The following is a 15,259-nucleotide window of genomic DNA, read 5'->3' as shown; positions in this document are numbered from 1 at the left end:
AATCCATTCAGCCACTCTATGTCTTGGATTAGATAATTTATTCCACTTACATTCAAACTAGCTTTTGACAGGTATCTACGGATTGCCATTTTGTTTTCTGTTTCCATAGTTCCCCTTGGTTCTTTTCTTCTTCTCTTTTTCTCATCCCTTCTGGCTGATTATGTTTAGGTTCCTTGCTCATTTTCTTTTGAGTGTTTACTGTAAGTTTTTGCTCTGTTGTTACTATGAGGTTCACATTATTTTATATATATATATAAATAATATATATTATATATTAGTCTGTTTTAATTTGATAGAAACTTAAATTTGAACACATTCCTAAAATGCTAGTTTTACTACCTTCCCTCATGTTTTATGTCTTTGATGTCACATTTTACATCTTTCTATATCCCTTAACTGATTATTATAGTTTTAGTTATTTATCACCTTTACCTTTACTACCTTCATAGTAGTTTCATAAGTGATTAACTTATTCCCTTCACTATATATTTAGCTTTTCCAGTGATATTTTTATGTTTTGTATGCTTTCTTGCTACTAATTAGTGCCATTTCTTTTCAGCTTAAAGAAGTCTCTTTACTATTTCTTGTAAAGTTGGTCTGGTAGAGATGAACTCCTTCAACTTCTAACCTGAAAAAATATTTCTCTCTTTCAATTCTGAATAGTAACCTTGCTGTGTAGAGTATTCTTGGTTGGAAGTTTTTTTTTTTCCTTTTAGCACTTTGAATAAAGTGCCACTTTGCCACTTACTTCTGGCCTGCAAAGTTTCTGCTGGTAAATTTGCTGATAACTTAATGGAGGGTTCCCTTATATGTAACAGTTTGTTTTTTCTCTTGTTGCTTTTAAGATTTTCCTTTTAGAACACAGGCAACACCCTTTTTGAACTTGGCCACAGCAACTTCTTGCAAGATACATCCATGAAGGCAAGAGAAACAAAAGCAAAAATTAACTATTGGGACTTCATCAAGATAAGAAGCTTTTGCACAGCAAAAGAAACAGTCCACAAAACTAAAAGACAACCTACAGAATGGGAGAAAATATTTGCAAATGATGTATCAGATAAAGAACTGGTATCCAAGATCTATAAAGAGCTTATTAAACTCAACAGCAAAGAAACAAACAATCCAATCATGAAATGGGCAAAAGACATGAACAGAAATCTCACAGAGGAAGACATAGACATGGCCAACAAGCACATGAGAAAATGCTCCGCCTCATTTGCCATCAGGGAAATACAAATCAAAATCACAATGAGATACCACCTCATACCAGTGAGAATGGGGAAAATTAACACAGCAGGAAACCACAAATGTTGGAGAGAATGTGGAGAAAGGGGAACCCTCTTGCACTGTTGGTGGGAATGTGAACTAGTGCAGCCACTCTGGAAAACTGTGTGGAGGTTCCTCAAAGAGTTAAAAATAGACCTGCCCTACAACCCAGCAATTGCACTGCTGGGGATTTACCCCAAAGATACAGATGCAGTGAAACCCCAGGACACCTGCACCCTGATGTTTATAGCAGCAATGTCCACAATAGCGAAACTGTGGAAGGAGCCTCAGTGTCCATCGAAAGATGAATGGATAAAGAAGATGTGGTATATGTATACAATGGAATATTACTCAGCCATAAGAAACGACAAATACCCACCATTTGCTTCAACATGGATGGAACTGGAGGGTATTATGCTGAGTGAAATAAGTCAATCAGAGAAGGACAAACATTATATGGTCTGATTCATTTGGGGAATATGAAAAATAGTGAAAGGGAATAAAGGGGAAAGGAGAAAAAATGAGTGGGAAATATCGGAAAGGGAGACAGAACACGAGAGACTCCTAACTCTGGGAAACGAACAAGGGGTGGTAGAAAGGGAGGTGGGCAGGGGGTAGGGGTGACTCGGTGATGGGCACTGAGGGGGGCACTTGATGGGATGAGCACTGGGTGTTATATGTTGGCAAATTGAACTCCAATAAAAAAAAGTAGAAAAAAAAGATTTTCCTCTTATCTTTAACCTTTGACATTTTAATTATAATGTGCCTTGATGTGAATATCTTTGGGTTCATCTTATTTGGAACCCTGGGCTTCCTGGCCCTGGATGTCTATTTTTTTTCCCCATGTTAGGGAAATTTTCAGCCATTATTTCCTCAAATAAGTCTTCTGCCCCCTTTTCTCTCTCTTCTCCTTTTGGGCCCCTATAATGCAAATTTTGTTCCACTTGATCAACATCATATGTCTCATATGTCCCTTAAGTTATCTTCATTACATTTATTTTCTTTTTGCTGCTCTGTCTGATCTGCACTGCTTTGTCTTCCAGTTTGCTGATCTCTTCTGCTTCTTCCAATCTGCCATTTAACCATTCCTGTGTATTTTTTCAGTTATTATTGTAATTCCTCAGCTCTGTGACCTCTATTTGGTACTTTCTTATGTTTTCTATATCTTTGTTAAAGTTCTCTCTGTGTTCATCCATTCTCCTCATGAGTTCAGTGAGCATCTTTATGACCGTTACTTTGAATTCTTTATCAAGTAGATTACTTATCTCTATATCATCAAGGTCTTTTTCTGAGGTTTTTGTCTTTCATTTGGAACATATTTCCCTCTTTCCTCGTTTTGTTTCACTCTGTGCATTTCTATGAGGCAAAACAGCTACCTTTCCCAGTCTCTAAACAGTGGCCTTATGTACGTGATGGACTTTCTCATTCATCTTTGCCCTAGCTCTTGGTTATCTCACAAAACTTTTTGGTTACCTAAACCACCTGATTTACTGTTGATATGTCCCTGCTGTTGAGGGTGCATCAAGACTAGTCAGTGTTCCAAGGGGGAGTAATCTCCTTTCATACTTAGTTTCAGGTTGATTGGAATTTAGATCTTCAGGCAGAAGCTTTTAAAGTATGCAAATACACACAGTCCTGTAGGGCCATAATCATGATCCCTCTGTCCTCCAGACTAGGAGTTCTCTCCAGATTGCAAAAGTTGGGGCTCCAGACAAAGTATAAGGCCCTTTCCAGGAGGTCTTGCTGATCTATAGCAAGGCCAAGGGTTTATGGAAGGATGATATCTTCCTGCTTACATTCCCTTTGGGTATCTCTTCAGTCTCTAGATGTGTAAGAAACATAAAGCCTTCTGGCAGAAGCTCCAAGCTAAGTAAATAGGCCCCTTTCACAGGAAGACTGGGGTTGTGTTTCAGTTGGCTATCTGTGCAGTGTACTGGATATGGTGGCCTGCCAAGAACTGTCTTTCCAACATTACATTCCTATGGAGCTGAGAATGCCAGTCCCGTTGGTCACCAGCATCAGGCAATCAAGGGGCATCCCCAAGTAGATTGCCCAAGCCAGCCAGCCTTAACACAGCAGCTGGAGAGTGTATACAAGGGGCATACTTGCTAGCTTCAGAAAGGCAGCAGGAAAATGTTTAACTGCATGTATCCATGGGCCTCAGGACTGCAGCAGGTGAGTGCCTTGTCTGAGTGTGTGCACCAGCTTTAGACCAGAGTGTTAGAATGTTTTGACCACTTGAACTTGCCAGCCCCAGCCAGGGGATGAGGGAGTGTCATAAACACACATGCTTGCTGGCCTTACCTAGAGAGCAGATGATGGCCACATTCATGGTCATCTGCCCCAGCCAGGGAGCAGGGGAGTGCTACAAACCACCAAATTTTCCAGCTTAAAGAAGATATGGGATAGTACTGACCATTCATTCACCCCTGCCTACCTTAGCAAGGTGGCAGGAGGGTGCCTTGTCTAAGCTTGCTCATCTGTGCAGGCAGGGTAGATAGAAAGTACAAAACTGGCATCAACCAGGCACTCCATCTCTGGGGAGACTTTCAACTCTCCTCTGCCTCTCTAGCTGATACTTCGAGATTAGTAAATGAATCTCCTTCAAATCCAATTTAGGCACTTTTCAAACTGTTGGGGTTTGTTTGTTTGTTTGTTTGGCTGTATCTTGGGGTAAAACTATAAGGGAGCCCTTTAGAAGTGAATCTCAGTTTTCCATAGCACTTTGGGTCATTGGATATCAGGCCCTTGGTTTTCTTTTTTTCTTTCTTTTCTTTCTTTTTCTTTTTTCTTTCTTCTTTTTTGTCCACATTGGTTTTCTAAGCTAGACATTTTGGGGGCTTGTCTCTCTGGTGTATATTCTTGGGATTGGGGTTCCTGATATGAGGCACCAACCCCTCACTCCTCCAGGAGAAGCTCCACATTTGTGAGAGCCCTCCCTACTGTATGTCACCATGCTGAGGGTGAGGTTTTTGGCAGACTGTGTCTTTGCCTCTTCTACCTATCTTGATGTAGTCTTTTTATCTTTGTTGTGGAGATGTGGTTTATCTAGCTTTCAGATCTTTTTCCAAGGGAAATAATCCATATGAGACAGAACATGAGAGACTCCTAACTGGGAAATGAACTGGGGTGGTGGAAAGGGAGGTGGGCAGAGGGTGGGGGTGACTGCACTGAGGGGGGCACTTGATAGGATGAGCACTGGGTGTTATGCTATATGTTGGCAAATTGAACTCCAATTTTAAAAAAAGGAAATAGGGATCCCTGGGTGGCGCAGCAGTTTGGCGCCTGCCTTTGGCCCAGGGCGCGATCCTGGAGACCCGAGATCAAATCCCACATCGGGCTCCCGGTGCATGGAGCCTGCTTCTCCCTCTGCCTATGTCTCTGCCTCTCTCTCTCTCTGTGTGACTATCATAAATAAATAAAAATTTTTAAAAAAGGAAATAATCCATATGTAATGTAAACTGCTTCTGTGGGAGGAGGTGAATTTAGGATTTCCCTATGCCATTATCCTGCAGAAGTCCTCTCACCATTGTGCAGGGAAAAGTTAACCCAGTGGGCCTGATTTTGAGAAGAGTACGCTTGCAGGACTAGTACTTGCCCATCATTTGGGAACCTGTTTTTTTAATGTCTCCTCCATTACTAATAAGATTGTTCTGTGCCTGGACTATTTATACAAACATTGTGATATATAGTGAACATCTGCTTTCCTTCTGGGAGCCTGGAATTTTGGCAGCCGTGTCTAGGCAGGGAGTGACAACCAGACTAGCCCCAATAAAACAGTTGAACTCTGAATTTCAAACAGGCTTCCCTGGATGGAACACAGTACAGGAGTTACTGCACTTCACTGCTGGAGGGGAAGCACATTCTGTATGACCCTTTTGGTGAGAACATACAAAGCCCTCACATAGATTTCTCCAGATTCCACCTGATGTGTCTTTTTCTATATTGATCAGGCTGCGAATCCTTGCTGTGCTGCTGTGATAAATCTTAGACATGAGTACAACCATCTGCTGAATCCCATGAGTCCTTCTAATGAAGCACCAAGCATGTGAGTGATCATGGAAGTGCTGATAAATATGGTGTCAGAAGTGGTGACACAACCATCTACTTAGAGCTGGCCAAACTCTTTCATCTCTTTTATACCACTGACTATTAGTTACATACTTTGATTCTTCTAAAATAAATTACAGGACTAAACTGAAGACTGATGAAATAAACCAGCAATCATATTTAAAATGGAACAAAGCATACAAAAAAATCTGGAAGTGGGCAGTATTAATCTCACATGTAGTTTTTCCAAAAAATCTACCAAATCTTGTACATTAATCATTTCTAAAATGAAAAATGTATGTCAAATGCCCTTACTTGTGAAGAGTTGCTGCTTTTTCTGTTTAAATATAATTTACATTTTTAAAATATGAACTTTTTCTCTACTTTTGAGACCTACCTCTCCTGAAGATAACAGGTTGTTAAGATATTCCAGAAATGCCTCATCTTTTATTTCGTTGTCAGTAAAGATGAAGGTGATACCTTTTCCATCAGCACCAGCAACTTTGTACAGACCTTTTAAGTCCTCTGTTAGATTACTTACATTATAAGACCTAAAAAGGGTGGTAGGAAACTTAAAATTAAAATATTATATATATATATATATATCATTTATTTCAAAAGACAATATAGCCTATGGTAGTTAGAGCACGCACCTGCTCCAAGAGATATTAAGTAAGAGTGCCTGCTTTAAAAAAAAAAAAAAAGAGGTTATAATGAAATAACTATGTTATCATTCAAAGCAAGTATGTTTTATTTAACTGGAGAAGTGAGAAATGGGAATTCAGCAGAAGTGACTCATAAAGAGTAGTTAGAAATTCAGAAATGAACTTTTCTCTGCAAGCTGAGAGTCTTCCACAACTCATTTTGCCCAAGTGAACATACACATAATATTTAAAACTAATCTGAAACTTGGATGAGTTTGGATTGGTAAGAAAGCAGATAAATTATAAATAAAATTAGTAATAAATTATATATAGTGGTAATTTGTGTATCCCAGTAAATGGCTAAACACAGAGACAGCCTACAGAAGATGCATTATGCAATGTGTTATAAATAATTGAAATGTTATAATTATGTAGTTACAGATTATGACAAGAAGATCCTGGTGTTCACTCTGTTTTCTACTAAATGTATATGCTACTGGAGGTGATGTGTTGTGCAGAAATAAAGCAGACATTTTCTGAAGTGTTGCGTATAAATCCTATGAATAGATTGACAACACAGACACCCTCATTTGAAGGAGGTTGTACAGTGCAAGTAATAGGGAGCTCCATGTAAGCCACAGGGTCTAGTGGAAAGACCATAGGCATTGGAACCAGAAGGATCTGCGTTCAAATTCCCACTGTGCAGCTTTGGAAATGTTTCTTCACATTTCTCAGCTTCTGTTTCCTCCTCTGCAAAATGAGGATGATATCTGTTTGTAAAGCCTGCTGTGGGCATTACAGATGACTCAGCTTAAGTGCACTCAAGTGAATAAATAGCTGATTTTAAACTCTACCCACTTCTGAGTGGCACTACAATACAAAGTCTCGTAGACTTTGGTAAAAAGAACTCCATTGAAAGAATATACATACCTTTCAAAATAATTCCCAAGGGAGACACTCGTTAAAAGGAGAAACTAGTAAAATGGCTTGCTGAGATGTAGGTACACCTGTGAGAGTAACATATCCCATACCTTCCTGCAGAAGTGGTTTGGCCTGGGGCTGTTGGGACTGACCAGTGTCTGAATCATCCAGGCAATGAAGTCATAGAACCATTTTGGCATGGTTTGGGGTTATTGTTGTTATTATTATTATTATTAAACTGAAGGTTATGTACTGCTTTTGAGATATATAGACACAGTCCCAACAACCCCTCTCTAGGTCAGGGCCTCTCTCACTTCTTTCTTTCAGAGAGAAGCTCTTTGTGGAGCTTGTAACTTGCCACCTTTGCTTCTTCATTTCCTTAATGCAACATGGCTCTGTACTCATCACTCCACTGAAAGTGTTAACATGCTATTAGCTATCACTTTTCATGTCTTAACCTAATCAATGCTTTCAGGCTAATTCTCTACCTCCTTGGTTTCTGGAAACCACTCTGCATTTCCTCCTCTCTGCCTTGCCTCTTCTTCTCACTTTCCATTGAAAGTAAGTCCCCTTTCTCTATGTTGGAGACCCCGGGGTTCTTCCCTTAACCATCTCTTCTCATTATGCACCCTACTCATATTCCTCATTACCTTAAAAGTGTTCTCTCCACTGAGTCTTCTGTGCTGACATTTTCAGAACCCATTCCTGAATTCCACACCTATGAGTCTAATTAACTATGGAAATGGAGTGTTATGCAAGTTTTCACTCTCTGCATGTATCAGACTGAATTCTCATTTTACCCCCTTAAAAGTGGTCATTTGTTCAACATATTTTTATGGCGTTGGTTAAAAGTACCCACTTGATAGTAATGGTAGATGAGACAAAGGTTACAGTGGTCCATCACCAGGGAGCTCACAGTCTAGTGAAGGAGACAGAGGAGTGAACAAGCGTTTTGGTACTAGAGTGTGATAAGTACTCCTAGAGAAACTAGGTATATCATTCTAGACTTTCTTCTTACCTCTTCTTTACTGCATATTCGATCTGTTGCTAAGTCCTATCAATATACTAGGGACTATAAAAAGTCCTACTCTAAATTGTCCCCATGGACTCCTCTCTACTCCCACTTTCCCTGCTGTTTTAAAATGCTTCCAGGATTTTTTGTCTCTTTATGGTAAGAGACAACAGATATACAAAGGACTGCCATGAAGGAAGAAGCTTGTAGTCATGGATCCCAAGGAACAGGAAGGAATATGCCACACCATAAAGGGCTGCATGGGGAAGCATCAGGATCAGTCAGGAGGTGGAAGGAGGGGAACCATGGGCCACAACCTTTTCTGGTTTCTGTGAGGAAGGTAAAGCCAGGTAGGATAAACAGATTTAGGATTGGCTTGTTTGAATAATTTCAGTGGGCTCTGGGGCATAGATACTGTCCCCCATTACTAGTCCTTGGCTCTGGAGTGATTAGGGCATAGCAATCTTGCTTCCTGGTGTATAAAGCCAGACAGATGGTAATGGTTCAGAGTATGAGCTCTAGACTGGTTGGCTTACCTATGAAAGGTATCCTACTGGAGCAGCCATTAGCTGTCTCTAAGAACTGCCTTGCCCTGGGGGTGGTGGGGTGGGCAGTCAGCAAGACCCAGTGCCGGAGCATCAAGAATACAAACACCAAGAGGATCCCTGAGTGGCTCAGTGGTTTAGTGCCTGCCTTCAGCCCGGGGCATGATCCTGGAGTCCCGGGATCGAGTCCCACATTGGGCTCCCTGCATGGAGCTTGCTTCTCCCTCTGCCTATGTCTCTGCCTCTCCCTCTCTCTCTCTCTCTCTTTCTCTGTCTCTCATGAATAAATAAATAAAATCTTTTTTAAAAAAGAATACAGACAAGAAAATACAATTATACAAAATACAAACTAGAAGACTGTATGCCCCATAGAAGGAGGCAGCTATTCTCAGATCCAGCCACCGGGGAATGTAGGCACAGTGTTGCTAGATCTTCCAACTGTTTCAAGGGGAGTCAGAAATCCATCTTTTACGTGAAATCTCCCAATTTTTAAATGTTGACAACTGACTTAATTTAATTTACATAATCTCTAGACATTTGATGTTTTATGTTTCTTAATTGCTCTTATAATTTGTACCTTGATAAATTTTTTTAATCTATTTGGTAGCAGAGTGGTGTGTATAAATTGTTAATTTAAAAAGGGACCTAAGGGATCCCTGGGTGGTGCAGCGGTTTGGCGCCTGCCTTTGGCCCAGGGCGCGATCCTGGAGACCCGGGATCGAATCCCACATCGGGCTCCCTGTGCATGGAGCCTGCTTCTCCCTCTGCCTATGTCTCTGCCTCTCTCTGTGACTATCATAAATAAATAAAAATTAAAAAAAAAATTAAAAAATAAAAAAAAATAAAAAATAAAAAAAATAAAAAGGGACCTAAAATTTATCAGGAAATACAAAAGGCCAAATATTCAAGACAATCCTGAAGAAGAAAAGTTTTCCAAGACATATTAAAACTACAGTAATTAAAACAGCTGGTAATAGTACAAAGATAGATAAATCAGTGGAGCAGACTGTAGTCACAGACATGATCAGTTGACTGATGGGAAAGAAATGACATTGTAATGTGTCGGGAAAAACATGACCTTTTCAATAATGGAGTTGGAGTGGCTGGATAGCTATATTGAAAAATATAATCTTAACTCTTCCCTTAGACTTTATAAGAAAATAAATTCTAGGTGGGTTATAGTTCTAAAAAGAGTACATTTTATTTGCAAATGTGAAGGAAATCACAGGAGAATATCTTCATAGGTAAACAAAGGTAAATGAGCATTTTTTAAACAGAATACAAAGAGCACTAAAATAAAGAGAAAAAAATCAATAGCTTAAGTTTCATTAAAGTTAAGGGGTGCCTGGATGTCTCAGTTGGTTAAGCTCCTGCCTTCAGCTCGGGTCATGATCTCGGATCGAGCCCCATGTCAGGCTCTCTGCTCAGCGGGAGTCTGCTTCTCCCTGTCCTTCTGCCCCTCCCAACACTGCTCATGCTCTCTCTTTCTCTCTCTTTCTCTCTCTCTCTCTCAAATAAATAAAGAAAATATTTTTTAAAAAGTAAGATCCACTGGGAGTGAAAAGGTAAACCAATGACTTGGGGAAGATAAGTGTAATACACACTGACAATGGAATTATATTCAAAACATATAAAGAACTCCTAAAAATCAATGAGAAAGAATCACACCCTCATCATAAAAAAAAAAAAAAAAAAAAAAAAAAAAAACAAGCAAAGGACATACACAGATATTTCACAAGAGAGACTGTCCAAATGGCCAATAAGAAGTGAAAATATGCTCAACATTACTAGTCACAGGAAATGCCAACTGAAGCTACAAGAGACATACCACTACACAACCACCAGAGTTGCTGAAGTAAAAAAGACGCATATGGTGCAAAAGGTGCGCCAGGATAGAACAACTGAAACTCTCAGGAGCTGCTGGTGGATGTGTAAATTGGTAGAACCACTGTGGAAAACAGCTCCTCAGATGGACTAAAGCTGAATATATGTATACTCCATACCCAGCAATTCTATCTCTGGAAGTATCCGCAGTCATGTGCAAGAATATTTGTTACAGCTCTACTTGCCAAAAAACCCCCACAAATGCTTATCAACAGTACAACAGGTAAACAAATTGTGATAATATGTGATACAGTGGGAGTCTATACAACAATAAAAGGGAACAAACTATGGGTACATGTAGCATCATGGATGAACCTCACAAACATAATACAAGCAACAGAAGCTGGACATAAAAGAGTAGATTCCATAGCATTTGATTGATAGAAAGTTCAAGAATAGGTAAAATTACATGGGTTTAGAAGTCAGAATATGGTTAGCCTTAAGAGGGTAATGACTGGGACAGGACCTGAGAGGTACTTCCAGGGTGTTATTATTTTATTTTCTCATCTGTTTTTTTTATTTTGTGACACTCATGATTCGTGTACATTTCCTTAAATGAATTACACCTAAATAAAAAGTAAATTTTAAAAACACACCAAAAATTAAAAAAAATTAAATCAAGTTGTCATATTTTTTGAGTGAACATTTTACTTCTGAGAAATTAATTATAGAAGAATGCAGTGCTATGTTTTATTTCATCTCACCTGGTTAATGTAATCTGGAATATTTGATACCCAGCTATAAAAGAGGCCAATCTCGAAAGACTTTGCTTTCCTGAACCGCCAACACCCACCAGCAATGCATTTCCACATGATGTTCGAATTATTCGTGAAACCTGTTTGGAATAGGATGTATTTAAAAATAGAATTCAACTTTCAACTGTTTACATTTTCTTACACTACATGAGTCCAAATTTTGAACATATGCTTGTGGAACACATTAGACTTTTTTCCTTTAATGGGATATGTCAGAGCTTTTAAAATTAATGTCTCTATTGATTTATTTAACTCCAATTCTTTCTGTACCCATCATGAAAGAAAGTATAAATTGGCTTTCCTATCTCCTATTTCAAAGCCATTTTCTGTGTGTGTGTGTGTGTGTGTGTGTGTGTGTAATTTTATTATTTTCAGACTCAATGCATGATGGAGCTGCTCTTCCCAATCTGCAGAAGGAAGTTCAGAATTGTCTGCTTATTATTCAGTCTAACACACTGACCTATAGAGACACCTTGCTCTACAAATGAATACTACTACCTTGGCTGTACCTCTGCCAATGAAAAAACTTTTAAGTACCAAATTCTACTTACAAGGGGGACAGGAAGGCATTTGTAGAGAAAGACTTAGACTTTAGTGTGCTGCTATTCTATGTGTGACTTCCTCAATAAAGATAAAGCTAGAATTGTGGTTCAAATTTTATGCAGGCCAGTTGAAGACATTGCTAAAAAACTGCCTTTTACATTAGTGCCACTGATTAGGACAGTCTAGATGGATCACTAAACTATCACCACTAAAAAGCTTTTTTTTTTTAAATGCAAGTTTTACAGAGTCCCAGACCCCCAAGACCTCACCACAGTGAGTACTCAATAGTTGCTTGTTGAGTGTATGAAAGTGAAACAGCCCTAGGACATCTGGAAATTCACCAACTCTGGGGGAAGAGCAAGCCGCTCTTCATCAGACCTCCTTACACTGTGTTCTGACTTCCTGTAGCAACTCCCTTTCAATCTACAAATTATACAAACAAACAGCTCCTTTCTGTAGCCTTTCAGACTTGGATGAAGCCATGGTCCTTTGGGTGTTGCCTCTAATTGGTTTCTGTTTGTACACCAGTCCTGTGCACCTGTCCTACTCCTTCCCCATCAGTTTGCCTGTAATCTGTAAGGCAATCATGAAACAGATGTGCTTACAAGCATCAACTTTTCTTTCATGGAGAAGGGAACAGGATTCCCATTATAACAAAATAAAAGTTGAGCAGGAACTATTCCTTCACAGGTTTCTCAAGCTTACTTTCTAGAAAGGAAAACCCCTGACTCAACATGTCAAAAGCTCTGAACACAAAACCCATGAATTTGATCTTGAAAAATATTTGCCATCATATGTAGGTGGAATCAGCTAAGGGGTTTCTGATTAAGCATCTTTTTTTTCTAAGACAGTGAACTGACCCAATCTATGGACATTCTTCTATACACTACCTGACACTATATATTTCTTCTCTTAAAACATCTATCTGTGAAATTTACTCAGTCTTTACATGATCTATTTATATCAGCAAATAGTCAATAGTTAGAACCTTAATAAGATGAGTCATTGCATCTTTGAAAAACACTAGATCAAGAGATGTGCCTCTAATGATTTCGTTGAATTGTCTCTGATAGAACTGGAGTTTTTCAGACAGAAAATCAAAGGATGGTACCTGTAGTGAAGAGAGAGAGAGAGAAAAATAATATTTAAGAGCCAAAAATCTGTGAAAGTAGCCATTGTAAAGGCTCTCAAAAGTAACTCTAATTAAAAAAAAATAACCTAATGGAGGGGTACCTGGGTGGCTCAGTCGGTTAAGTGAGGGATTCTTGGTTTCAGCTCAGGTCATGATCTTAGGGTCATGAGACTGAACCTCATGGTCAGGCTCCACACTCAACATGGAGTCTGCCTAAGATTCTTTTCCCTCCCTTTCTCCTTTCCCTCTCACTCTGCCCCTCCCCCCACCCACACATGCTCTCTCTCCCAAATAAATAAGGTCTTAAAAAATTGTTTTAAATAAATTTTTAAAAATCTAATGGATTTACAAACATTTGTCACATATTAGTTGACTTTCAGTTATTTCCATTTTCAGAGGCCTGTGACCTATAGCTGTATGAGCTGATTGCCAGTATGAAATCATTTTTTGACCTTTCCCTTCAAAATCCCTAGTACCAACTCCTACCCACAGGAATTATGACTGGAATATAACAAACATTTCTCTGTTTGTATTTGCTTTAATATTGTTTATGGATTTTAAAAAATACACAGAGTTTTACATCATTGATGTAGTCAAATGGATTTTTTCCAAATGGTTTTGAAGTAAATATTCATAGATCTGTTTTGCAATTTTTCCCCCTTTTAATTCTTTGATCTACATGCACTTCAGAATTACTTTGTTTGTGACTCTGCCTAAAAAATCCTTTCTGTGGTGTCTGGTTGGGTGTCAACTCTTGGTTTCAGCTTAGATGGTGATCTCACAGTCATGAGATTGAGCCCTGAGTTGGCTTGGTGCATAGTGTAGGGTCTGCCTGGGATTCTCTCTTCCTTTTCCTTTGCTCCTCCCCCTGTCTCACTTTCTCTCTCTCTCTCTCTCTCTCTCTCTCTCTCTCTCTCTCAAATAAACAAATCTTAAGAAAACAAATCCTTTAGGAAGGGTGCCTGGGTGGTTCAGTTGGTTAAACATCAGACTCCAGATTTGGGCTCAAGTGGATTTTGGCTCAGGTCATGATCTCAGGGTCGAGATTGAGCCCTGCCTTGGGGTCTGCACCAGGCATGAAGCCTACTTAAGATTCTCTCTCTCCCTCTCCTTCTCCTCCTCCCCCATCACCTGAATATGCACGCTCATGCTCTCTAAGAGAAAAAAAAACCAGAGTCCTATTTCAAAATTCATGAAACTTATACATGAATTTATTTATTTATTTTTAAAGATTTTATTTATCTATTCATAGAGACAGAGAGAGAGAGAGGCAGAGACACAGGCAGAGGGAGGAGCAGGCTCCATGCAGGGAGCCCGATGTGGGACTCAATCCCCGGTCTCCAGGATCACACCCCGGGTTGCCCCAAACAGCTGCGCTACCGGGGCTGCCCCCTATACATGAATTTAGAGAGAATGATGTGTTGCCATTCAATCAAGTAAGTTTTATCATGTTTATCCTTAGATGTTTTACATATTTGTTGCTGTTGAATGAAGTACCTTCATGTTAAATTTTCTATCTCATGATTGTTGGCAAGCATTGGCAAACTTTTTCCTGTAAAGGCAAGTAATTAGGTTTCGTGGCCCATATGGTTTGTTGCAACTATTTAACTCTACCCTTGAGTGCAAAAGTGGTCCTGGGCGCTAAGTAAACAAATCTGCATGGCTGTGTTCCAATACAAGTTTGCGTATGAATGCTGAATTTGAATTCCATATAATTTTCACACGTCACACAATATTATTCTTTTGATTCTTTTTCCACCCATTAAAAAATGTAAAAACCCTACTTAGCTCACAAATATAACAAAAAAACAGGCAGAGGCCTGGATCTGGCCCATTAACTGTAACTTGCCAGCCTCTGGTATAGAGGATAGTTATTGAGTTTTTTATTTATCTCATACTTGGTCATCTTACTGAACTGTCAGTAGTTAAAACAGATTTTAAGTTCTTCTATATTTTACAAAGAGGTAGCAATATCATTTGCAAACAATATTTTTGTTTCTTCCTATCTATTTTTGTTTTGGTCATTTGTTTCATTGCCTAGAACTTTCAAAACAATATTAAATAATAGTGCTGATAGAAGGCATCCTTGTCTTATACTTGACTTTAATGGGAATGCTGCTAGATTTTACTGAAATATTTTACTTTGTGTATGATGACATGAATCAGCATGTAACGTAGAAGTTGCAACATGGTGGGACTCTGGGGTGGGGAGAAATATATAGTTAGATGAGTGATCGAAAAATGTTTTTCAAAGGTGAAAATAGATACCAATTCATAAATTTTGGGCACTTCAAACACGGTGTCTTCAGGTTCATCACCGGTTGGTTCAGGCATCTCACGGAGAAAATCTACAAAATATGGTTCAGGAAGAATGTACGATGCCACATCTGGACTAATATTTTCTTCCAATGCTCGAACAAGATGGATATTAAACCACTGCTCATCTTCAGGAGTTATAAACCTAAAAGGCAAATACAGGAGTAAATATGCAAAATATGAAGGCATCT

General features: G+C 39.1%; 1 protein-coding gene across 1 annotated transcript in view; it reads right to left on the bottom strand.

Annotated features, from left to right (window-relative positions):
* DNAH8 (dynein axonemal heavy chain 8) overlaps positions 1–15,259 on the bottom strand; it is a 357,024-nt gene that overhangs the window by 122,866 nt on the left and 218,899 nt on the right. Inside the window, exons 60-63 of the mRNA XM_038553950.1 lie at positions 15,021–15,213; positions 12,609–12,731; positions 11,027–11,157; positions 5,714–5,867 (exon numbers count right to left, since the gene is read on the bottom strand). Of these exons, the coding sequence (XP_038409878.1) occupies positions 5,714–5,867; positions 11,027–11,157; positions 12,609–12,731; positions 15,021–15,213 (601 nt within the window). The remainder of the gene's footprint in view (positions 1–5,713; positions 5,868–11,026; positions 11,158–12,608; positions 12,732–15,020; positions 15,214–15,259) is intronic.

Source organism: Canis lupus, chromosome 12, assembly GCF_011100685.1.
Source record: "Canis lupus familiaris isolate Mischka breed German Shepherd chromosome 12, alternate assembly UU_Cfam_GSD_1.0, whole genome shotgun sequence".
Classification (NCBI taxonomy): domain Eukaryota; kingdom Metazoa; phylum Chordata; class Mammalia; order Carnivora; family Canidae; genus Canis; species Canis lupus.
Note: the sequence above shows the minus strand (reverse complement) of the source record. Positions and strands in the feature narration are given on the sequence as shown.